The 25,045-nt window shown below is 42.8% G+C and overlaps 2 protein-coding genes and 1 non-coding gene across 4 annotated transcripts in view; 2 read left to right on the forward strand and 1 right to left on the reverse strand.

Annotated features, from left to right (window-relative positions):
* rbm28 (RNA binding motif protein 28) overlaps positions 1 to 16,958 on the reverse strand; it is a 31,527-nt gene extending 14,569 nt beyond the window's left edge. The window contains exons 1-11 of one of the 2 annotated variants that reach the window (XM_043713954.2): positions 16,787 to 16,958; positions 13,033 to 13,176; positions 12,515 to 12,609; positions 9,202 to 9,277; positions 8,549 to 8,641; positions 8,308 to 8,379; positions 7,548 to 7,698; positions 5,882 to 5,997; positions 4,834 to 4,912; positions 1,368 to 1,477; positions 528 to 601 (exon numbers count right to left, since the gene is read on the reverse strand). In XM_043713954.2, the coding sequence (XP_043569889.2) occupies positions 528 to 601; positions 1,368 to 1,477; positions 4,834 to 4,912; positions 5,882 to 5,997; positions 7,548 to 7,698; positions 8,308 to 8,379; positions 8,549 to 8,641; positions 9,202 to 9,277; positions 12,515 to 12,609; positions 13,033 to 13,176; positions 16,787 to 16,943 (1,167 nt within the window). In that variant the 5' untranslated portion in view covers positions 16,944 to 16,958. The remainder of the gene's footprint in view (positions 1 to 527; positions 602 to 1,367; positions 1,478 to 4,833; positions 4,913 to 5,881; positions 5,998 to 7,547; positions 7,699 to 8,307; positions 8,380 to 8,548; positions 8,642 to 9,201; positions 9,278 to 12,514; positions 12,610 to 13,032; positions 13,177 to 16,786) is intronic. The other variant, XM_087999438.1, reaches the window with a different exon arrangement.
* On the forward strand, positions 1,917 to 2,035 carry LOC122561894 (5S ribosomal RNA). Its single transcript, XR_006315140.1, has one exon. It is a non-coding gene; the product is annotated as a 5S ribosomal RNA (ribosomal RNA).
* A 1,487-nt stretch (positions 16,959 to 18,445) lies between the features above and the next one.
* On the forward strand, positions 18,446 to 23,856 carry LOC148145829 (syncytin-1-like). The gene is made up of 2 exons (XM_087999767.1): positions 18,446 to 18,719; positions 22,055 to 23,856. The coding sequence occupies exon 2, from the start codon at positions 23,220 to 23,222 to the stop codon at positions 23,793 to 23,795; it is 576 nt and encodes a 191-aa protein (XP_087855893.1). The 5' UTR covers positions 18,446 to 18,719; positions 22,055 to 23,219; the 3' UTR covers positions 23,796 to 23,856.
* Positions 23,857 to 25,045: the final 1,189 nt, after the last annotated feature.

A 25,045-nucleotide genomic window follows, 5' to 3' on the forward strand; every position in this document is an offset into this window, starting at 1 on the left:
GTAGATAGGTTGAGGGGAGGAAGTAGTGCAGGCAACTAAGATAAGTTACTCCATTACTGTAAAAAAGAGTTACAAAACCAAAATTCAAGCAATAATAAAAATGCCATATTTTAAAAATCTTAAGTAAGTTGTGCACAAGTACGTCCCTCCAGCAATCTCGACCACTTGACTGATCAACAAACCGGCTTAGTAGAACAGTTGCTCAATGGGATTGATACAGGAATAGTAAATGGGCCAACTCTCTTCAACTTCTAATGAAAACTAGAGTATATCATCAACGCAGCACAGGATATCATCAACATGTAAAAAATAGATGCTATAAGTCAAGAAGTAGAGAGCAAAAGATCAAAACATTCATTTTAAAACTTTGCAATGAATAGAGGGAGGGAAGTTGGGTGTGTTGGCAATCCCTAATTTTAAAATTATGGGAGGGAATGAAATAAAATCAGAGATGTGTATTGAGTCTTAATTTTACTGGTTGGACTAATGAGCATACAATACTTTGTCTAAAAGCATGAGTTCCTCACCTCACACTGGCTCTCTGCTGCCTCCACACACTTCTGCGCTGACTCTTTTGTCATAAACTGGGCAAAGGCACAACCTGTAAAGAACGGGAATCGAGAAGGTATAAGACATAAAACAGTCAAACAGCACATATTCATTTCCCTCCCTTGACTAGGGAACCATACACACAGCTAATGGACACTCAGTACCAGTTATGCTCTGCATATGGCCATCAACTTATCTTCCTATTGTATAGTTATTGGCCATCATTGGCAAAATCCAAAACTAGGGATAACCAGCCTAATACTTGCAGTATCCTACCTTGACAGGACTAAATTTTCTCTGCATAGTACTAATCAAAGTCCAGTAGATAGGGTGCATTCCACTGAAATGAAAGATCGTGGGTTTAAGTCCCACTGCAGAGAATTTAGCAAATAGCTAAACTGTCACTCCAATGAGATAGGAGAGATCGCTGCACTGCAACAGATGCTGTTTTTTTCAGGTATTAGTTATACGAACATCCAGAACATTGTGCGCATTCAAGTGCACATTCCTCATGTAGAATCTGAGCAGGCCATTTCATTTTGATGTTGTACACCCTAATTTAGCAGGATTGAAGTGATCAATCAGGCTGAATGATTTTCTTTTCCTTAATCCAGATTCACTGAGGCCAATAATAACATTACTTCACCTTCCCTTACCACCTGCAATCAACTAACACATTGCAGGGCAGCAACTAAAGCTGGGTTATGCATTCTTTACACCAACTACGAATACCTTATGAATCGGACATCTACTTCTACCCACTACACTGCATTTTCTTTTAAGAAAGAAGCTATGCAGTTTTTGGTCATTTGACTCACCCTTGGAGTGTTCTGTGTCATGGTGCCTGACTACACAAATGTATTTCAGGTCTCCAAACTGTTCCAACATCTCCCCCAAAGGTTCTTCCTCAGTGTCAAAGGACAAGTTCCTGGAGGAGAAATTAAAGAGTCATAAGATAAATCAAGCAAGTATATAGAGGCAACAGATAAATGGTAAAGCCTGAATTAATGTATGTGCACAGAAGAAATTTCGTCCAGGGATGGTGCTAGTGAGGAGGCACAGCTCAACACAGACATCAAATGACCAGACACTACAGGAATATGAAGTTTGAAAGATTGAGGTTTCTACTAATGAACGATGGATTGAGCACTAGACACATTCCCCAGGAGCCTCAAGAATAAGCTGCATGCATAACAAAAAAAAACTGGACAGGAGAGACCAACTTGCTCCATAAGGAAATACCAGAGCTTGGGACATGGGCTCAGTCTAAAGAATACACAGTGAATTATTAACTATAAGAACCTTGATTCAGGTTGTTAACCAGGGCCAATCAGGGAACCTTGGCTGACAGATATAAACAGGGGATTGCCTACGGCCATACTAGTCTGAAAACGCCTGATCTCGTCTGATCTTGGAAGCTAAGCAGACTCAGGCCTGGTTAGTACTTGGATGGGAGACCGCCTGGGAATACCTGGTGCAGTAGGCTATCATCTTCTAGGAGAAAGTAAGGACTGGAGATCAGAGCTGAAAATGTATTGCTGGAAAAGCGCAGCAGGTCAGGCAGCATCCAAAGAGCAGGAGAATCGATGTTTCGGGCATGAGCCCTTCTTCAGGAATGAGGAGAGTGTGCCAAGCAGGCTAAGATAAAAGGTAGGGAGGAGGGACTTGGGGGAGGGGCGTTGGAAGTGCGATAGGTGGAAGGAGGTTAAGGTGAGGGTGATAGGCCAGAGTGGGGGTGGGGGCGGAGAGGTCAGGAAGAAGATTGCAGGTTAGGAAGGTGATGTTGAGTTCGAGGGTTGGGACTGAGACAAGGTGGGGGGATGGGAAATGAGGAAACTGGAGAAATCTGAGTTCATCCCTTGTGGTTGGAGGGTTCCTAGGCAGAAGATGAGGCGCTCTTCCACCAGCCGTCGTGTTGCTATGGTCTGGCGATGGAGGAATCCAATGACCTGCATGTCCTTGGTGGAGTGGGAGAGGGAGTTGAAGTGTTGAGCCACGGGGTGGTTGGGTTGGATGGTCCAGGTGTCCCAGAGGGCGGTACGGTGGCACAGTGGTTAGCACTGCTGCCTCACAGCGCCAGAGACCCGGGTTCAATTCCCACCTCAGGCGACTGACTGTGTGGAGTTTGCACGTTCTCCCCGTGTCTGCGTGGGTTTCCTCCCACAGTCCAAAGATGTGCAGGTCAGGTGAATTGGCCATGCTAAATTGCCCGTAGTGTTAGGTAAAGGGTAAATGCAGGGGTATGGGTGGGTTGCGCTTCGGCGGGTCGGTGTGGACTAGTTGGGCCGAAGGGCCTGTTTCCACAATAAGTAATCCCTGGTGGTGGGGTCCGTTTGGAGGTGGCGGAAATGACGACGGATGATATGATGTATATGGAGGTTGGTGGGGTGGTAGGTGAGGACCAGTGGGGTCCTGTCCTGGTGGTGATTGGAGATTTCTCCAGTTTCCTCATTTCCCATCCCCCCCCTTGTCTAAGTCCCAACTCTCGAATCCAGCACCACCTTCCTAACCTGCAATCTTCTTCCTGACCTCTTCGCCCCCACCCCCACTCCGGCCTATCACCCTCACATTAACCTCCTTCCACCTATCACATTTCCAATGCCCCTCCTCCAAGTCCCTCTTCCCTACCTTTTATCTTAGCCTGCTTGGCACACTCTCCTCATTCCTGAAGAAGGGCTCACGCCTGAAACGTCGATTCTCCTGCTTCTTGGATGCTGCCTCACCTGCTGCGCTTTTCCAGCAACACATTTTCAGCAGTAGGCTTATCCCCCGGGAGCCTGTGCCCCACAACCTGAGCCGTCTCCGGAATTTTAATTTTGTCCCTTTTAAGGACATAAAAAGATGGGCCCTGTATCGACTGCTGTTGCACACCATCCACCTCTTCTCCCTCATCCACCGTCCGGACACGCCTTGGCGTGCCCATTTGCCACCGGGCGGTGGGGATCCCCAGTGGAGGGCTCTCTACATGGGAGTCCTCCCCCTTTCTTTCGGGGTTCTGGGGTGGAGGGTGATGCACGCAGAGGTCCCCTGCAACTGCGGTGGTTTACGGACTCCCAGCCCAACTGCTTGTTCTGTGGCGCTGTGGAGTCCGTGGTCCATGTATATATTGGGTGTGGGCGTTTGCACTCCCTTTTTGATTTTCTTAAAAATCTCCTCCTCTACCTTTGGTCGCACTTCAGTTCCACGCTCCTGATCTTCGGGCACCCGGTACGGAGGAGGGAGGGCAGGTCTGAAGACCTCCTCGTGGGTCTGTCCCTGGGCCAGGCCAAACTGGCCATAAACAGGTCCAGGCAGCGGGCCGTGGAGGAGGTTGTTAGGGCTGACTGCCTGCCCCTCTTCCGTGGTTACGTTAGAGCCCGGGTGTCCTTGGCGAAGGAGCACGTGGTCTCCACCAACACCCTGGAGTTGTTCAGGGAGAGGTGGGCGCCGCAGGAAGTGGAGTGCATTATTTTCCCCTCCAACTCTATTTTGATTTAATCCCTGCCCGCCCCTTCACTCTCTGATCACACAGCATTGCCCTTTGATGTGAAGGGCACTGCTTGTCACTGGCCACTCGGGTGTTTCCTTTCTTCCTGGTGGTGGAAACCGAATAAAGATTTGTGCACCTTGTGTCTTTCACTGTGTCCCACACCTGCACACACACAACATGGGTGCTGGGGGAAAAAATAAGCACTACCGCAGTTAGGCGGTAGTGTGGGGGTTTTAAAAAAAAAAATTTATAAAAGAAAAGAAAGAAAAAGAAAAAAAATAAACAGGGGATTCAAGAATCTCCTGCCTTCAGGGACTGAATCAGAGCTGGCTGGTTACAGCTAGTGTACTATGCACGTATAAATATAGGGCGATTTGGTGTTAGGATATTGGCCTCTATGCAGTTATTTCACACACCTAACAAACAATATCTGAATTTTACACACCTATCACAAGGGACCAAAGTTCGAAGAAGGGAAGTTTGCCCTCCTGAGACCCAGGTTGGAGGAATAGCATCAGCTTAAATGACACCCTTTGCTTCAGAGTCCATTCACTGCCCAGGGAACTGGATGTACCAATATTCCTCACCACTCTTTCAGCCCAGAAATCAAAAGAGACATTTAACTGCATAAATGTTCCTTGGAAATCAGTTTCATTCTTTGTACTCTGTTATTGACCAGGAAAGTGCAGAAAAGCTGTTTGGATGTTCGCTTTGCTGCATTCCACCAGCAGCGAGCTAGAGTTCAATAGCATACTGCTATGTTTAGATTGCCCACCTTCCCACATAACTTCCATAAGAAACATTTCTGATCTGACCTGATGAAGACTGTCCGTCCTTCATGAACATCCACTGGGAGACTGGGCTTTCTGAACGTTTGTTTCGTAGGCTTTTCATCTGAAGGAAAAAGATGGAACTGTCTGATAATCACATGTCCCTTAGAGTACAAGCTCAAAGCAATCTGCCTGCCCTCAACTAATATAGATAAGCTGCAGAACTGGGCAGAAAGGTGGCAAATGGAGTTCAATGTAGCTAAGTGTGAGGTGATTCACTTTGGTAAGAGTAATAAAAAGATGGGGTACTGGGCTAACGGTCGGATACTTGGTAGTGTGGATGAGCAGAGGGATCTTGGTGTCCATGTACACAAATCTTTGAAAGTTGCCACCCAGGTAAATAGTGCGGTGAAGAAGGCATATGGCGTACTGGCTTTTATTGGTAGAGGAATTGAGTTCCGGAGTACTGAGGTCATGTTGCAGTTGTATAAGACTCTGGTGCGGCCACATCTGGAGTATTGTGTGCAGTTTTGGTCGCCATACTATAGGAAGGATGTGGAGGCACTGGAACGGGTGCAGAGGAGGTTTACCAGGATGTTGCCTGGTATGGTAGAAAGATCGTATGAGGAAAGGCTGAGGCACTTGGGGTTGTTTTCATTGGAGAAAAGAAGGTTTAGGGGTGACTTGATAGAGGTGTATAAGATGATTAGGGGTTTAGATAGGGTCGACAGTGAGAATCTTTTTCCTCGTATGGAGTCAGCTATTACAAGGGGGCATAGCTTTAAATTAAGGGGGGGTAGGTATAGGACAGATGTTAGGGGTAGGTTCTTTACTCAGCGAGTCGTGAGTTCATGGAATGCCCTGCCAGTAGCAGTGGTGGACTCTCCCTCATTATGGGCATTTAAGCGGGCATTGGATAGGCACATGGAGGATAGTGGGCTAGTGTAGGTTAGGTGGGCTTGGATCGGCGCAACATCGAGGGCCGAAGGGCCTGTACTGCGCTGTATTCTTCTATGTTCTAACTATCTGTAAAGGTACCAAATTCCTCCAATATTTAGAAGTGTTTTGCATGGAGTTTTGACTCATTGCTCACCCTGCTCATCATCCTCTGATACTTCCTCGTTTGACAATTCTTCATCTGACACATCTTCATCATCAGTTTCATCTTCTGAAGATTCAATCACAACCTCCTCCTCCTTCGTTGTTGATCTGAAATACAAAGGTATTCAAGTCAGATTTAACTCTGAGCATCACAGACATAAATTTGGAATCTGCCCGAGATCAGCATCACAGATGAGAATGAGAAGGAAACAAATTAATTAATTTCAATCCAAGCAAACCAATGGCTCGTACAGGACCTAAACAATGACACTCAATAGTGAGGCATAAAGGCCTGCTTGCATTTTGAAGACTATAGGTGAAGTAGATCCATCTAATAGTCCTGTAGATCAGATGATCCAAGAATAAGCATCAAGAATCGTTATAGCGTAATATCATTCATTGCTCACCCTGGATTCGAAGGTCCTGCATTGAAGTCTAACATCAGAGATTTGATCAGACAAGGAATATAAAGAGACTAGATTCTAGTTAGATCAACGATTAATCTTATATAGTTAAATTATGTACAATTCAGGTCCATGAAGCCTATCTCAATTTACCTAGAATTCTGGACTCTGTTTTATAGCGTTTACAGCACAGAAACAGGGCATTCATCTCAAACAATCTAAATTAGTGTTGATTCTAAGTTTCTTCCCATCATATTTTACCCAACTCTTATCAGTACATTGTCCAGTTACTTTCTATCATGCACATATCTAGCTTTCTTTGAATGCAAATACATTATTTGCCCCATCACTCCTTTGCTTCTTGTGGTAGTGAGTTCCAGAAAGAATAGATAAAGACAATTGATTGGATTGCTCCAAAAAGGCATGATGGATCAAATGGCAGCCATCTGTTTATTTTCATTCAATTTGATTCCTGTATGTCTGCTGTGGGTTTCCACAAACAAAAATATTTTCTCTAGCACTACACTAACAAATTATTTACTAAGTTTAAGGCTTTTAGTAGATCAACAAATTAGGAAGGTAAATGCAAGGGATTGAAGTGCTTGAATCACAGAAACTCAGTTTGCAGATACCACATGTTATCAGGAAGGCAATTGTACTTCTGACGTTTATTGCAAAAGGAATCAGTATAAAAGCAGAGAAGTGTTGCTACAGGTGTACTTAGTGAGCCCACATGTGGAGTACTATGTACAGCTTTTGATTCCTTACTTGAGAAAAGGACAGAATTGTGTTTGAAGCTGTCCAGAGAAGGTTCAGATAACCGATTCCTGCAATGATGGGGAAAGGTAATGAGGAAAGGTTAAGCGAGTTAGGTCTATACCATTAGAGAAGTGATCTTATTGAATCCTATAAGTATATGCAGCAGTCATATCACATTGCTGGCAGAACTCATGCTGGTGGAGGAGAGAGGAGTAAATAAGGACCTCCACTATCTCTAATGTTCAATGCATCCTGGAATGAGAGTGTGGAACTCCAATAGGGGGCATATAGCTGTGATGCTCCCCTCTACAGATGACAAGCTTTCTGTTGCTCAGTGCCTGTGTGTTAGAACCAGGTGAGATGATCTATGTCATAGGTCAGTGCCTTCTGAAGGGACTGCAACTTACTGACTTCCAGATGCACCTGGCCGAAACCACTCTCAAGCAGCTCACAGCATCAATCTATGGAGAGAGGATTGACATTATGCTCCATTACCTCTTTTTGGACACCACATTCCGCTGCAGCATTACATTCAATTCCTTCGCAGGTTCTTTTTCTGCTTCATCCACATGGTCCTTACTATCTGCTTCTTCCTGACTTTCGTTGTTTTTATCTGCAGCCTGAAGATCATCCTTATCCTCAGCTCCTGCCATTAATTATTATATTGTTGTAAATTCCAACAGGGACATACATTCACAGAAAGTGACATCCTAACTCTGTACCAAATGCCACTTACCCATCACGTCCTTTGCTTGATTATCAGCACCGGCTCCAGATCAGGTATAAGCTCAAGTTTTTAAAATTTCATTCTTGCTTTCACCATACCTCTCCCTATAACTTCCTTGGATCTCTACCCTCATATTTCTGTTGCTTGCTCATCCCCAGTTTTCTTCACTGTACCACTGGTATTCATTCCTTCAGATCCCTGAGCCTTACATTCTGCAATTTTCTCCCGAAACCTCTCCACCTCCTGCCCTCTTTAAACATATTCTTTAAAACCTGTCCTTGTGTCAAAGTTTCTGACCTAATTTCTAGGTAATGTGATTTAGTGGTTTTTTTTGACAACTGTCCTCTTAAAGTACCTGGAAATGTTACTATTAAAAAATGCTTATATAAATGGAAGCTTTTTAGTATAGATGGGCAACAAACTGCAAGGAAATCAGCAAAGAAGCAAAAATTCAAGGGCAATCGCTCCTTACGCAAGGTCACTGATTGGAAAATCTGAAGGTTTCAATAACTTGGCTTTTCCAGTTACCTGCACTCTCGAGATTCACTGCTGCGTTGTACTTGTCCTTGGCCACTGCCCAGTCCACTGCTACAGGACGACCTGAACAAAAAAGGATATCAGATACAATCGGCTTAGTATGGCTGCTCCTTTCAGCCTTTCCTCCCTTGAGGCATAACCTCCCATTTGTGAAGCTTGCCATACCACCACATATCACACCTCCCAATCCCTACCTCTACTCCACAAAGTAGCTGTTAAATTCTTTCATTACCCTTAATTTTCTTCAGGTTCATTCCCTTCAAGGCTTTCCCAGCTTCCAGAAGGTTCTTCAGTTGAACGAATGCAAATCCTCGCATTTTCCCATCTGAGAAAAAAAAATACACAGGCCATTCAGAAATGTGATGCTTGAATTTGAAACATCCCATCAAATATGGCATTGCTTTAATGAACAGAAATTACCTGATCTCTGTGCAGTATAAACAAAATCATACATTTGGAATGTAGAGAGAATTCACATAAGATTTACACTTCAACCACTGATACAGGAGACAGTGCCACTAACATGATATGGAGACACCCATATGCTTCACCATTGAGTCAGTTTTGAGTGCAAAGGTGGGGCAATGATAGAACCGAAGCAAGTCTGCTGGAAATCCCTGAAATTTCACACATCATTAGAATCCTTTCCAATTTTCCCTTCCTTTTGTTTCTCATAGAATTATTCATTTGATTATGATTTCACCCTTTATTCTATAACTTCTCTAAGTTTCTCGTAGTTTCCGTGTCTGTACATGTTGTAACTGACTGGAACACTGCAAGCCCAGACAAATAGTCCAGTCCAGACTGGATTAGATGTCTCGCTGTGAGGTTATGAGACCAGTAACAAGCTTCCTGAATCAGATGGTTCTCCCTCTTATCACCAACCTTCTTTCCGAGGGATGTGAACCTCCAGTACAGTCCCATATTGCGAGAAAAGTGCCTTCAGGTCATCTTCTGAACACTGAAAAGAAAAGTAACCATTAGTTACAGTTCCAAAGGTATTGGGCCACATTTGAAAAGAGGGAAATATTTGGACAGAGGTTGTGGAGATATTGAGATGATCGTTTCAATAACAATATTGAAATAATTCCTTCTGAAATAATCTGAAAATCAACACACTCCTCTAAAGATCTCATTCTCAATTCCTTTGTTCTTGTAAATTACCATAAGACTGATTCTTGCTTCTATTTACGTTACTATCCCATCTCTGACCTCACTTTCCTCTCCAAAATCCTTCAACCTCTTAAATTCATGCCTTTCCCCATCACGTTTGCCACAACTATATTTGAACCTCAGGTTCAGCACTCAAACAGACTTAAACAAATACAATAAATGGTAACTTCTGTGACTGTGATCAGAGCATCACCTCTGCTCATCCTCTCAGTCTTTAGCGAGGTAGACCACACTAGTTTCCTCCATGACTTCTCTTCAGCTGTCCACTGCCCCTGTCCTGCTGGACATCACCGCCTAGGTGAAAGGACTTTCACTCAAACATTAACACGACTGAAACCATCACTTAAAACCATCATTTAGTGCCTGCCAAAAACGCCAGTAACTTGCCATTGATTTTATTCACTTCCCCATACATATACGATGTATGGTCAGTGTTGCAGTCATTCGCAATGTTGCAGACCAATTTAACTGAACTGAGCTTCCAACTTCAAACCCTTCACATTACAAAGACCACCCTGTCCTGTTTCCAGAAGTCACAGAAAGCAGAGCAAAGTCCCACTGGATGGGATCACAAGGAGTGAAGGAAAGTGCAAACTAGCTCACAGCTAATTCAACCCAAATATTACTTTACAGTTCAGATACTGCATGATCAGTTAAGCTGTTTCAACATTTTCAAAATATATTCTTTTAAGGAATTACTGAAATCACTAGTATTCATTGCACCTTCCTAATTTCCCTAGTGATGGCAGTGACAAGTCACCTTCTTGATTTTCTCCAACCCTTATGCTGTAGGGTGGAATTCCAAGATGGTGATCCAACAACAGTGAAAGATGATGTACCACTTGGGAGGGAAACCTACAGGTGATAGTGTTCCTATGAGCTAGCCGACCTTGTTATTCTAGATGGTGCATGCTTGGAAGGTGCTGATGAAGGAAGCATAGAGAGATGCTGCAGTGTATCTAGTATGTGATACTCACTGCTGTGGAGAGAATGAATGTTAAGATGCCAATCAAACACCTGAATGGTATCGAAGCTTAATTGTTATTGGAGATGCACTAATCTAGGCAACTGGAGAGTAATTTATCATATCCTTGACTTGTGCCTTGTGGATGTCATAGAGCTTAAGTGAGTTATTTGTTACAGAATTCCGAGTCTCTTAACCATCATAAAGTCACAGTATAGTGTCTTGCCCAATGAAGTTTCTGGTCAATTATAACCCTGAGGATGTTAATGGTGAGGGATTCAGCAATGATAATGTCATTGAATGTCAAGGGAGATGGTTAGATTCTCTCTCGTTGGAGAGAGTCATTCCTGCTTGCTACCTGCCACTTATCAGTCCAAACCTAATGCTGTCCAAGTTTGTGTGCACGTCATCACAGATAGCTTTGTTATTACAGGAGATACGAATGAGACTAAACATTGCACAATGAGCTGTGAGCATCCCCACTTCATGGTTTATGATGGAAGGAAGGTCATTGACAAAGCACCTCAAGATGTTTGGTTCCAGGACAATATCACAAGGCAGTCTTGCAGCAATACGCTAGAGCTGAGATGCTATTTGCCAACATTAATCCTTTAGAACAGCTGTGTGTCTAATCAGTGGAATGTATCCCCCAATTCTCATGCATTCACTGAATGTTTGATTCAATACACCCATCAATAGACTTTGGATCAACGAGTTTATTTATTTTAAATCTAACATTTCATTTTACTTTATTACATTACAGACTTACAGTGTGAAAAAGAGAAAGGGAGAGTATTAGTTAAACTGTGTTAGATTGGGAAACGTGGATGTACAAAGGGATCTGGATATCCTTGCACACCAGTCAATGAAAGTAGACAGGAGAAAGTGAGAACTGCAGATGCTGGAGATCAGAGCTGAAAATGTGTTGCTGGAAAAGCGCAGCAGGTCAGGCAGCATCCAAGGAGCAGGAGAATCAACGTTTCGGGCATGAGCCCTTCTTCAGGAGAAGGGCTCATGCCCGAAACGTCGATTCTCCTGCTCCTTGGATGCTGCCTGACATGCTGTGCTTTTCCAGCAACACATTTTCAGCAATGAAAGTAAACAGGCAAGTTCAGCAAGCTATTGGAAGTCAAATATGACATTGGCCTTCACTGAAAGAAAATAAAACAGAGATTTGAATTTAGATGCAGGCATGTCTTGCTGCAGTCATATAAGGTCGAGTGTGGGATGCTGGAAAAGCACAGCAGATAAGGCAGCATCTGAGGAGCAGGACAATCAACGTTTCAAGCCTAAGCCCTTCATCCGGATAAACAGTTCTTACTCAAAGGGTTGTGAACCTGTAGAATTCTCTAACAAAGAAGGCTGTAGAGATCAAGTCACTAAGTATATTCAAGAGAGAAATAAATAATTGTTTTAGATTTTAAAGGCATTAAGAGTATGAGGAGAAAGTGAGAATATGGCATTGAAATAGAGGATCAACCATGATCATATGGAATAACAGAACAGATTCGATAGCCCTATGTCTGCTCTTAGTTTCTATGTATTTAATGTCACCACTTCTCAAAATCATAGGCAGGTTCACAATGTAAATTTACTATGAAAACTGACTCATAGGTGACACCAGAGGTGTTTATTGCAGGATTCAATTTCAGAGACAAACTTCCATGCACAACACTGAAAGATCACGGCACAGAGTCTTCAAGGAGTTTTTTTTAAAATAACTTTGGGAAACAAGAACTTTTAACATTCCACTACAGTGTATGTGGCCAAAGAGATGTGCGAGGCATTCCAGAGCTCTCCAATCAATATAACAACCAATATTGAGGATACAGAAATTATTAAACAAAGCAAGAAAGGTATTTGATGAGCTGACATTCCTTTTAAAATAATTACACTAAAGTAAAGAGTGTCATACATAGTGAAAATCATCCCTTGCCTCTCTAATTACTATTGGATAGATTCAGAGAATGAGTGACAACCCCTCAAATGCAGGACAAACTGGCTCCCAAAATAATTGTGAAAGTAGCATGAAATTAAATTGAATGAATGTTGACTAAGTACCTTAAAACTCAGGTTTCGAACTATCAGCCTTGCTTTCCTCTGCAATTTCTTCTGTGTTTGTTGTTTTGTATTGGCTTTAGAAGCTTCCTTGGGGGCTGCAAAGGAAATGTAAAATGGTCATTTGGTAACACAAAACTTGAATATTGCTGAAAAAAAGACACGGTGATGATTTTTTTTCTTCCACTCATTGGGACAGTTGCAAGAACACCAATGTAAAGGGAAACAACATTTTACACTCTATGAGAAGAAAGTGTTGATTGGTTGGCAATGGGACTCTGATTGATATATGCATGACTATGGAGAATGCTTAAGTTAAATGACGACTGACTGTTAATTGACAGTCTTTGGTTAAATTTAAATCAGACAGATTGCCTTGACCATCAGAGTCATCGACCTGAGGAATGTACCCGAGAATGGTGTCACCTATATTGTTAATTTAAAACAGGCGCAGTGTGTGTACATATTCACTCTGTCTGCAAAGAGCAGGGCTCTATGTGTAAACATACTGGAACACTCACCAGCTTTCTTTCCCAAAAGCTTCTTCTTGGCGAGAGAAACAGAGAGTTTCTGGCCATCATAGAATTTCACTTCTTTCAAAGCTTTCTGCGCATCTGCCGGAAGTGAGAAGGTCACATACCCAAAACCACGACAAGTATGACTCCCTGGGGGAAAAGGAAAAAGGAATCAAATCACTGTTCTTCACTGAACTGAACCAAAACGAAGGACAACACTGCTACACAGCACTGGGTAATGGTCACATCCAATAACAGTGCATTGGAAGTCCACTATTCTACCATCAATAACTTTCTGCTTAAAATTGCAGGAAAGTAATTTTAATTCCATCTTTCCAGCTTAGAGTCATAGAGATGTACAGCATGGAAACAGACCCTTCAGTCCAACCCGTCCATGCTGACCAGATATCCTAACCCAATCTCGTCCCACCTGCCAGCACCTGGCACATATCCCTCCAAACCCTTCCTATTCATATACCCATCCAAATGCCTCTTAAAATGTTGCAACTGTACCAGCCTCTACCACTTCCTCTGGCAGCCATTCCATACACATACCACCCTCTGCGTGAAAAAGTTGCCCGTTAGGTCTCTTTTATGTCTTTCCCCTCTCACCCTAAACCTATGCTCTCTAGTTCTGGACTCCCCAACCCCAGGGAAAAGACTTTGCCCATTTATCCTATCCATGCCCCTCATAATTTTGTAAACCTCTATAAGGTCATCCCTCAGCCTCCGACGCTCCAGGGAAAACAGCCCCAGCCTGTTCAGCTCTCCCTATAGCTCCAATCCTCCAACCCTAGCAACATCCATGTAAATCTTTTCTGAACACTTTTAAGTTTCAATAGGAAGGAGACCAGAATTGCACGCAATATTCAAATAGTGGCCTAACCAATGTCCTGTACAGCTGCAACATGACCTTCCAACTCCTGTACTCAATACTGTGTCCAATAAAGGAAAGCATACCAAACGCCTTCTTCACTACCCTATCTACCTGCGACTCCACTTTCAAGGAGCTATGAACCTGCACTCCAAGGTCTCTTTGTTCAGCAAAACTCCCTAGTACCTTACCATTAAGTGTATAAGTCCTGCTAAGATTTGCTTTCCCAAAATGCAGCACCTCGCATTTATCTGAATTAAACACCATCTGCCACTTCTCAGCCCATTGGCCCATCTGGTCCAGATCCTGTTGTAATCTGAGGTAACCCTCTTCGCTGTCCACTACACCTCCAATTTTGCTGTCATCTGCAAACTTACTAACTGTGCCTCTTATGCTCACATCCAAATCATTTGTGTAAATGACAAAAAGTAGAGGACCCAGCACCGATCCTTGTGGCACTCCACTGGTCACAGGCCTCCAGTCTGAAAAACAACCCTCCACTACCACCCTCTGTCTTCTACCTTTGAGCTAGTTCTGTATCCAAATGGCTAGTTCTCCCTGTATTCCATGAGATCTAACCTTGCTAATCAATCAGTCTCTCATGGGGAACCTTGCCGAACGCATTACTGAAGTCCATACAGATCACATCTACTGCTCTGCCCTCATCAACCCTCTTTGTTACTTCTTCAAAAAATTCAATCAAGTTTGTGAGACATGATTCCCCATGCACAAAGCCATGTTGACTATCCATAATCAGTCCTTGCCTTTCCAAATACATGTACATCCTATCCCTCAGGATTCCCTCCAACAACTTGCACACCACCGACGTCGGGCTCACAGTTCGATGGTTCCCTGGCTTGTCCTTACCATCCTTCTGGCTGGAGGGCCTGTTTCCACGCTGTAGGGAATCTAATCTAATCTTTCAGCAGTAGCACGAAGAGGGTTTGTTATAGGTCAAGTGCATTACCCTTTGCATTGAAAATTAAGAACAAGCTAGTCAAAAGGGAAACTAATACAGGTACAAGTCTGTGTGGTACAACAAGGTGGCCCATTTCTTCTTGATGTAACTTCTACGTAATGTTTCACTTATGTTGGGTGATGTGTAATTGAGGGAGTTAGGTGCTCCTTTGTTTTTGCTTCTTCAGTCTCGAGGAATTGCTTATTACTCTGCTACATAAGAAGCTAGTTACTTGATGATATTCTGCTAAGTGACTATGCTTTATTCTATTCTCAAGGTTCAAATTCGTATTGCAACTTGTGGCAAGTTTGACAAAATATACAAATGCATCATTATTTTATTCAAATATATTTATTTAAGTAATTAACAATGGCAGGACAGACGAGGTATCACATTGCAGCATGTGGGAAATGCTGCCAATCAATTTGATTGAGGACAAACACATCTGTATTAAATGTTTGAAGTCTTTTCATTTACTTCGTGTTTAGGGACAGCAAATGTTTTAAAACTTAAATAGGAGGGCATAAAAACAGAACTGGCTAAAATTAAATGAGAAAAATCAGATTAAAGGATAGATTAAGAGAGATGCTGTAGCAGATGTTTAACTTGATATTTCAGAATAGATGTATTCCAAGCAACAGACCCACCACCCATGGATCAGGAGATTGACATAATATAAAAACCAGCAAAACAATTACTAAAAAAAATTAATAAGGAAGGAAAAATTAGAATACAGAAAGAAACTTGCCTGAAATATAAAAAAACACAAGGTAAGAATTTCTACAAATATTTTAAAAAGGAAGTCTGGAGGTTGGCTAACATGGTGCCACTGTTTAAGGAGGATAGTAGACCATAAGACCATAAGACATAGGAGTGGAAGTAAGGCCATTCGGCCCATCGAGTCCACTCCGCCATTCAATCATGGCTGATTGAATGGCGGAGTAAGGACAAGCCAGGGAACTATAGTGGGGTGGAAGGGTCAAAAGACACACACCAGTTTATAGTCCAACAGGTTTATTTGAAATCACAAGCTTTAGGAGCGCTGCGCTTTAATTTGGTGTTGAAAGGGCAGTCCTATGAAAGCTTGTGATTTCAAATAAACCTGTTGGACTATAACTCAGTGTCAAGTGACTTTTGACAATTTGAAGAGCATAAGTGTTAACTCAACTGTCCTGGCCACTCCTCAATGATCATCAGACACAAAACAGTTTATCTGTCCATGATCACATTGTAAACCACTTTTCAGAAGAACAAAGTTGACACAACCAAAGTAGAAGAGCTGTTCAACATTATGAGGTATATAAACAGGTTACAGAAAAACAGAGAAACTGTTCCCATTTGTGGACTGGGAGATAGCAATTCAGGACAACTGGTGAAAGATACATTATGAGGAACAACTGCTGACTTATCAGAACCTGAATGGACTCTTCAGATGTGTGGCCGAGGCAAATTTAATTGTGGTTTTCATAAGGGAATTAGATAAGCACTTGAAAAGTCGGGAAGTGTCGCGCTGGGAAAGCACAGCAAGTCAGGCAGCATCCGAGGAGCAGGAGAGTCGACGTTTAGGGCATATGCTCTTCAACAGGACTCTGCTGTGCTTTTCCAGCGCCACACTTTTCGACTTTGATGTCCAGCATCTGCAGTCCTCACTTTCACCTGAAAACAGTTGCAGGGTGAAGGGAAATGGAGCTAGCCCAGTTTTTCCTTGTTTAGAATTGGCACAAATACCATCAACCTAATGGTCTTCTTCTGTATTGTGGCCATTTTATGTTTCTATAAATCTTTTCCATACGACTGGCAAAGCCCGAGTTCACCTCTCCATTGACTCTGGAAATTATGAAGATTTCAGCTAAATCACCAGGAAAAGGAGGCTGGACCTGTCAGTACTGTACCGGCTTGCTGTTCCTTCACCACGTGTTCCCCCTCACCTTTCTCATTCACCACAAAGCAGTGTTTGATCGGGCCCACCTCGCTGTAAATCTTCTCCAGTTGCTCACCAACCGCAGACTTGGGCAGATTTCGTACAAACACAGTCGTCAAACGACCGCTGACCATCGGCAGCACTTCTCCCACGGTATCGGCCATCTTTAATGTGTTACAGTTTATCCGCTCCGATTGGAGCAGAGTAGCTACCGTAAACAGTCCGGCTGGAGACAAACGTCCTGGGAACCACATATACTGTACCCAGTAGATCTTAGAAATAATTTTTTTTATCATTCTTTGACAGATGATTTTGCATTAATTATTACTAATAAGATTATATTATTTACACTTATATTGGCATATCATATAACTTCCTTTCATTGATTTTTAACGTTTCAATAATCTATGATTTGGGATATAGGTGTCACTGGAAAGGCTATTATCTGTTGGCTACCTTTGACAGGTAATTAAAGAAATGCAGTATTGGCAGTATTAAATCAATTCCTTCTGGTTACAGAAAACTCAAGCGTATCAGTAAAAAAAAACATATACTTTCCTCTCCACTAGTATCAAGGTACAAATATAGCTCAAAGAAAAGTTGTCAGTTGGAAAATCTCTTTTGAATATGATTCACCTAGTCTTGTTAATGACCACTTTAGCTAAGCCTTTTTAATAGCCCATCGGATAGGAGGCACCTTTGATAATGCCCCTTCTGTGCTGCACTGAGGTGTCAATCCAGATTATGTACTCAAAAAATGAGATTGGTCTTGAATTTATGATCTTCTAACTTCGAATTCAATTTTCCCAAATTTTGGATGTGTCAATTTTGGGGAGTTTGATGGAGGGTTATTTATAGAGTCATAGAGATGTATAGTCACCTGCCCTGCCTTATTTCCCAAGAGTAGGTCAAGTTTTGCACCTTTTCTAGTAGGTACATCCACATACTGAATCAGAAAACTGTCTTGTACGCACTTAATAAATTCCTCTCCATCGAAACCTTTAACACTATGGCAGTCCCAGACTATGTTTGGAAAGTTAAAATTCCCTACCATAACCATCCTATTATTCTTACAGATAGCAGAGATCTCTTTACAAGTTTATTTCTTGTGGGAGATTAGAAATGTTGTTTTTGCAGATGGGTGAGGGGGTGTAGTGTGGGGGGAGGGGAAGGGGAATATTATACAAACGGTTGCGGAATTCTTGTAGCATGTAGCATACTTAAGGCTAAGACTTTAATGAATATAGAGGGTCTTTTAAAGAAAATAGTTTTAAGCTCGGAAATAACTTTCATTTCACAATAAAGCTTATAGTATGACAGGAGAAACTGGATAAAAGAACAAGCTGTAACAAACAAGGAACAAAGAATACAGACATACAAGGACAGCAGGATGGCCAGATAAGAAAATAATACAGAGAAAAACACAAGTGAAGTAATCGGCTTATGATAGGATGGGAAAAGGGAGGCGTGATTCCGCAACTTGTAAATGAATAAGATTGCTTACGTGCTCTGTTTTCGCATGCATTTCTGCTTGATTACAGAAGCGTCCAGTTCTGGCAAGACTGTAATAAATTGTTCTTGTTTCTAAGGCTTTGTCTCAGGCTGATTGATTTGTGAGTGAGTTCTGTTTCTCACAATTTGGGGGCCTCGTTCGGGATCCAAAACTCCGACTGCTCGACACTCTTGGGACGACGGGGGAGGTGCACCTCGCCGATTTCGGTGATCTCCGACTCCCTTGCTTGTCGTTCATGTTTTGGGCGAGTACAATTCGGACTGGGAGACCCTGGAAACAAGGCGGGCAGACGCGGTGGGTTCGGTCGGGCAACTCTTGTGCACAAGACCCGGTTAGGGAAAGGACTTAAAGGATATATCCGGGTGACCGGGGGCAGCGGTATTTGCTGCAGTAATTGCCGCAGGACGGGGCACACCAAAATGACCAGGTAACTCTGTGCACAGACCAAGGTAAAAAAAGAGACCTTTAAGTATTGCCTTGGTGGTCGGGCGTACGAAAGTACGGGGAATTGGCGATATATAAAATTAAGCATATGTCCATGGAAAACAGCCCGTGTCAGAAGGGCTAGTAGCTGAAGGGCTACTGAGGGTGCACTTCGTAACTAACTTATGGCTAGACATCCAGAAAAATATTCAAAAGCTATAGGAGTCGTTGCGGGAAGCTAATACAGCAAGTAGAAAGTTTAACCCTTTGTGATTCAGTTTGAATGCACATTTGTTTGTTGGTGATTAAATGTTTGTGCTTTGTTCCCTGGAGCTTGAAATCCGGGACTGTTTTGAATCTGATTTCTACTATGGAAATTTTAACATGATTTCTTTTAAGGTTGAGGATTTTACAGATTATGAAATAAAATGTTAACTCCTATTCTTTTTACAGATCATGACTGCCTTACTATCAGTTTCTAACTAATCTCTTTTTCCTTACATAAAAGTGATTTATGGAGAACAGTTGAAGTCTCAAAAAGCATATAATTGGTCAGATTAATCGGACGAGTAAGGTGTCTAGTCAGGACCCTGAAGGGGGTGTGAAAGAAGGTGACACTGGACCTCGTTAAGATTAATTAAATTAGCAGCAATGGGAGGCACGGGGAGTTGCCTGTGTAACGATCGATCTGTAAATAATGTTACAGGGGAATATATTCCGTCTGACAGTCCTTTGGGGAAAATGTTGGGTAATTGGGAACACAACTCCCGGACGCGGGAGAAAGATAAGGCTAAAATGATAAACTATTGTTGTTTCGTTTGGACCAGAGAAAGTATTAAGGCGCCTGGTTTATTTTTGGCCCAAAAACGGGTCCGATGAAGATTGGCTATGCCAAGATCTAAATATATACGTCAATCGGAAAGAAACATACAGTCAAGAAGAGTCAGAATATGCGGCTTGTTGGATAGGGAGCGCGGGAGTAAAATTATATCCCATGAATACGGAGGAATCAGGGAAAAAAAGAATGAAAAAGGGAAGCCACAATGGGATCCCTTAACGTGTTTGCCGCCCCCATATTCTACTCCCCGGAACGAGCCTACAGCTCCCGAAGTAGAACCAAATCCAGACACAGAAAAGGGGTACGGACTCTGTACTAAAAGATACAAAACCTGGGGGGGGGGGAGAGCAGAATCACTCGAGCCACCACACGTAAAGGAGGGGCAGAGATAATGGAAAATATAAAAATATGTCCCTTACGAGAGGTTCCGATTGGGGAAGGTACAATCGGATATGTAAACGCTCCCTTAACTAGCAGTGAAGTTTGGGTCTTTAAAAAGGAAATGAAAAGTTTAATAGAGGATCCAGTTGGACTAGCTGAACAATTAGAGCAATTCCTAGGGCCTAATTTATATACCTGGGGAGAACTGATGGCAATTTTAGGAATGTTATTTTCAGGAGCAGAACGAGATATGATTAGGAGAGTGGCTTTATAGGAATGGCAAAAGAAGCACCCAGTTGGGGAAGAAGGGGCCCCAGCAGAACAGCAATTCCCAAATGTTGACCCTCATTGGGAAAATAATGACAGAGAAGATAGGGAATCAATGCGGGATTTACGAGAAATGGTAATATTAGGAATTAAAGAGGCGGTACCTAGATCACAAAACTTTGTTAAGGCCTTTGAAGTACGACAAGAGAAGGATGAAACCCCTTCTGCATTTCTTAAAAGGCTCAAGGAGGCCACAAGGAAGTATTCGGGAATGGATCCCGATAATCAGATAGCACAGGGACTCTTAAAGGTCCAGTTTGTAACTAAATCATGGCCGGACATACAAAAGAAATTACAGAAATTAGATGGATAGAGTGAAAGACAGATGGAAGAACTGTTACGTGAGGCACAGAAAGTGTATGTGAAAAGGGAAGACGAGAAGCAGAAACAGAAAGCCAAAATGATGGTGGAGGCAGTAGAAGAAATAACAAAAAGGAGACTGGGATCAGGGGATAACAGGAAGGGTAGGGGAGGACACGAAAGACAAGGGTCAGATACCCGGGAAAGGAGGCAACAGGCAGGGTGTTACCATTGCGGGAAAGTGGGGCATTTTAGACGGGAATGCCCGGGATTAGCACGAGAAAGGGAAGCCGTTTCCCTAATGACCTTAGATGAAGATTAGGGGAGTCAGGGGTTCCTTCCTCCTGAGACCCACCAGGAACCCTTGATAAATTTAAAGGTGGGACCTGAAGGGGAGAAGGCAGTATTTTTGGTGGACACGGGAGCGGCACGGTCATCCCTAAGTTTTAGACCTACCGGCGTTAAATTGACTAAGGAGTATCTTAAGGTTTCCGGAGTAAAAGGCGAAGAATTCTTGGTGCCTATTTTTGAACTAACCCTAATTAGAAGAAATGATGAGGAAGTGATAGGACAATTACTATATATTCCTGGAAGTAATCTATTACGTAGGGATTTGATTATATTGCTGGGCTTAAAAATTGGGATGGAGGATAGTGCAGTAACTGTAACGATGGCTAAGACAACCCAAGGAAGATGGATCCTCCCGGATGGAAGGGAGTTATTAAGTAAACCAGTCATGAAAAACATCCTAACCACTTTGCATCAAGGCAGTCATTGGGGCTCCCAAGCTATGTGTGACATAGTGTTAAGGAAGTACGGATGTAAAAGGATATATACATTAGCCAAGCAGGTATGAGCAGGATGCCAGACTTGCCAAAAGATTAATAAGAAAGTAACGAGAGGGGGGCCAAGAGGTGGAAGAAACCCTGGGGTAAGACCTTTTCAAAGAATACAGGCAGATTACACAGAATTACCTCAGTAGGGAAACAAAAGTACTTATTAGTCCTAATGGATCACCTAACTGGGTGGGTGGAGGCATTTCCAATGTCCTCAGCTACCTCGAAGGGAGTAGTGAAAATTCTTTTAGAACATATAATTCCTCGATATGGAGTGGTGGAAAGTATAGATTCAGACCAAGGTAGCCATTTTACCTCTAAGATCCTACAAGAAGTAATGGGATTAGAGATCTCTTGGGAATTCCACACTCCTTGGCACCCGCCTTCCTCTGGACGGGTGGAACGAATGAATCAAACCTTAAAGAAGCAATTGTCTAAGTTAGTCCTAGAGACTCGATTACCATGGACAAAATGTTTACCTATCGCATTGCTACACATTAGGACTGTGCCTTGATGTGATATAGGCCGCTCTCCTTATGAGATGATGTTTGGATTACCTTTCTTGGGTGGAAGAGGGGAATTACCAACTGTAGAGTTCAATGATAAGTTTTTAAAGAACTATATTGTGGCTCTTGGCTCTTCTTTGTCTGTCCTTAGGAAGAAGGGTCTGTTGACCCAGACATCTCCACTTGAGTTCGCCATACATCGAATACAGCCGGGTGATTGGGTCCTGATAAAGACCTGGAAAGATACCAAACTGCACCCAAGTTGGGGGGAACCGTTCCTAACCCTCCTGACTACTGAAACAGCCATCCAAACTGCTGAAAAAGGGTGGAGTTATCACACTCTTGTTAAGGGCCCGGTGGACGCTCCTTCCCCTTTGACAGAGTGGCAAGCACATCCTACAGACAACCCCTTGAAAATCAAGCTGAGCAAAAAGAATGGACTGAGATAAGAGACTATTAAGAATTGGTTAAAAAAAACTGTATCCCAAAACAATTGTAAGTGTTGCATGGACTCACTCCTCCCTGGTAATTAAAGAGTTAGGGAATAGACAGATAGGGTTGTGAGCTGAAATGAATGGTCAGCTTTATATTGTCACGATAATATTGGCTCTAGCTGCTAAGGGGGGGGGGTGGAAAAAAAAATCATTTTACCGTTTTATGTCAGAATTATGCTAAGCTAAAGGGGCATACCGACTGTTGGGTATGTGCGGAGATCCCATGCCATGGGGAATCCGGAATTCCTCTCACGGTAATACCACTTACGAAAGAAGTGGACGATGTACAACAATTTGACTCGGGCTCAAATGGTACAACTTGGAGATTTGAAAGGGGTAATTATAACTTTGTGGGTGGTTCCCTCGACCAACCCTGAAAACTATGGGTGCTATCGATGGCCTTAGAGTTTCCCCCCCCGAAAGGAGCAGTAAATACCACTTGTTTCTGTAATCAGAATGATACTGCACCCTTCCGATTAGGAAAATCATCTTGTGTCTACACCAACCAAGCTATTCCCACAACCATTCCCTAAATATTGAATGGGACATATTGGGTGGGTGGCTTAAAGGCCTACCCATTTATCCCCGGCAAGAAGTACGTTTGGAGTGGTGCCTGTAAAGGAAATGGGTGCTGGGACCATTCAGTTCAGACACTACCTCAAAGCCAAAAAGGCTGGAGTGGCTGCTGCTACCTCGCCTATATAATTCCCCACTTGAGGCTGTTAAAGAGAGCCCCAAAAATACCTCGGAATAAACAGGGGAGGAAGGTGAGTAATCCGGAAAGTAACCGAAGGAGATCACCTCCTCTGGAGTTTGATAACTATGTATGGGACCGCTCGAGCAGGAGTAGAAATACAAAAGTTGGCGGCTTCCCTGGAAGAGTTGGCCAACAATACTGCTGATGCGTTGACCGAAATCCAATCCCAAGTAGCAGCCATAACGACTGAAATGATTGCCACTAGGCTAACGATCCTTCAGAACAGGATGGCTCTGGATTATATTCTAGCAGAGAAGGGTGGTACCTGTGCACTAATTGGAGAGGAATGTTGTACGTACATACCTGAGGTCTCCTCTAACATTACTGATATCTCCAAACGTGTGCGAGACAAAATCGCCAAGATAAGGGAAGCCGGTAATCAGTACCGGAACGAAAAAGGATGGGAATGGGGGAATTGGGGATTGACTGGTTGGGGAAGGTGGTTAGTCAATCTAGCTATCTATGGATTATTGATATTAATGGGTCTGGTGGTAGGGTTCAATGTCCTAAAATGGGTAATGAGCCGACTGATGACATCCCTTGGGGAAGGAACCCAAATAAATCATCAGATGCTTTTACAATCAGCAGGTGATATGCAACAAAGAGAGAGTCAAAGGATGCTTCTAGAGTTTGAGGGATGAACAACACAAATGTAAATGTAAGATTGTGAACCTCATCGCCAAAAGGTGTAAGAGGGCAGAACATAAGAAAGTGACTTAAAGGAGACTTAATAAGTGCAGAAACAACAGTTAGAGAAAAAGAAAAAGGGGGAATTGTGGGAGATTAGAAATGTTGTTTTTGCAGATGGGTGAGGGGGTGTAGTGTGGGGGGAGGGGAAGGGGAACATTATACAAACGGTCGCGGAATTCTTGTAGCATGTAGCATACTTAAGGCTAAGACTTTAATGAATATAGAGGGTCTTTTAAAGAAAATAGTTTTAAGCTCGGAAATAACTTTCATTTCACAATAAAGCTTATAATATGACAGGAGAAACTGGATAAAAGAACAAGCTGTAACAAACAAGGAACAAAGAATACAGACATACAAGGACAGCAGGATGGCCAGATAAGAAAATAACTAGAGAGAAAAAAACAAGTAAGGTAATCGGCTTATGATAGGATGGGAAAAGGGAGGCGTGATTCCGCAACTTGTAAATGAATAAGATTGCTTACGTGCTCTGTTTTCACGTGTGTTTCTGCTTGATTACAGATGTGTCCAGTTGTGGCAAGACTGTAATAAATTGTTCTTGTTTCCAAGGCTTTGTCTCAGGCTGATTGATTTGTGAGTGAGTTCTGTTTCTCACATTTCTCAATTTCCCTCTGACTGTTAGGGGGGTCTATAATACAATCCCAATAAGGTGATCATCCCTTTCTTATTTCTCGTTCATGGGATTTGGATGTCACTGGCTATGTCAGCATTTATTGTCTATTCCTACTTGCCCAGAGAGCAGTTAAGAGTCAACCACATTGCTGTGGGTCAGGAGTTACATGTGGCCAGACCGGGTAAGGATGGTAAATTACATTCTCTAAAGTATATTTATAAACCAGATTGATTTTAATCACAATCAAGTGGTTACATGGTCACTTGTAAAGTTAATGTTTAATTGCAGACCACTGTGCTGGATGAAACGTTGGTGTAGTCCAACAAAGCCATTTGCACATTGCTGGTTTGGCATCTGTGTATCCAGCTGTCTCCACGGATAGATTTGTAGTTGCTATAAAAAGTCCAACAAGATCAACGTTTGCTAGATATGCATTCAGCCCTGCAATCCATGTTGTCATGAGGCATGCAAGAGCAGGAATCACTTTTGGACCCCCAGGAAATCTCCTTTCAGGACACTGCAGAGGAACCTCATCCTTGCCCTCCACCCTGTCTGCAAGGCTGCAACATT

Source organism: Chiloscyllium plagiosum, unplaced genomic scaffold (assembly GCF_037043375.1).
Source record: "Chiloscyllium plagiosum isolate Xiang-an unplaced genomic scaffold, Cpla_swu_hap1 HiC_scaffold_23, whole genome shotgun sequence".
NCBI lineage: Eukaryota > Metazoa > Chordata > Chondrichthyes > Orectolobiformes > Hemiscylliidae > Chiloscyllium > Chiloscyllium plagiosum.

Excerpts from the sequence above, each read along its gene's own strand:
- LOC148145829 (XM_087999767.1), top strand. The coding sequence starts at position 23,220 with ATGTATGGGACCGCTCGAGCAGGAGTAGAAATACAAAAGTTGGCGGCT.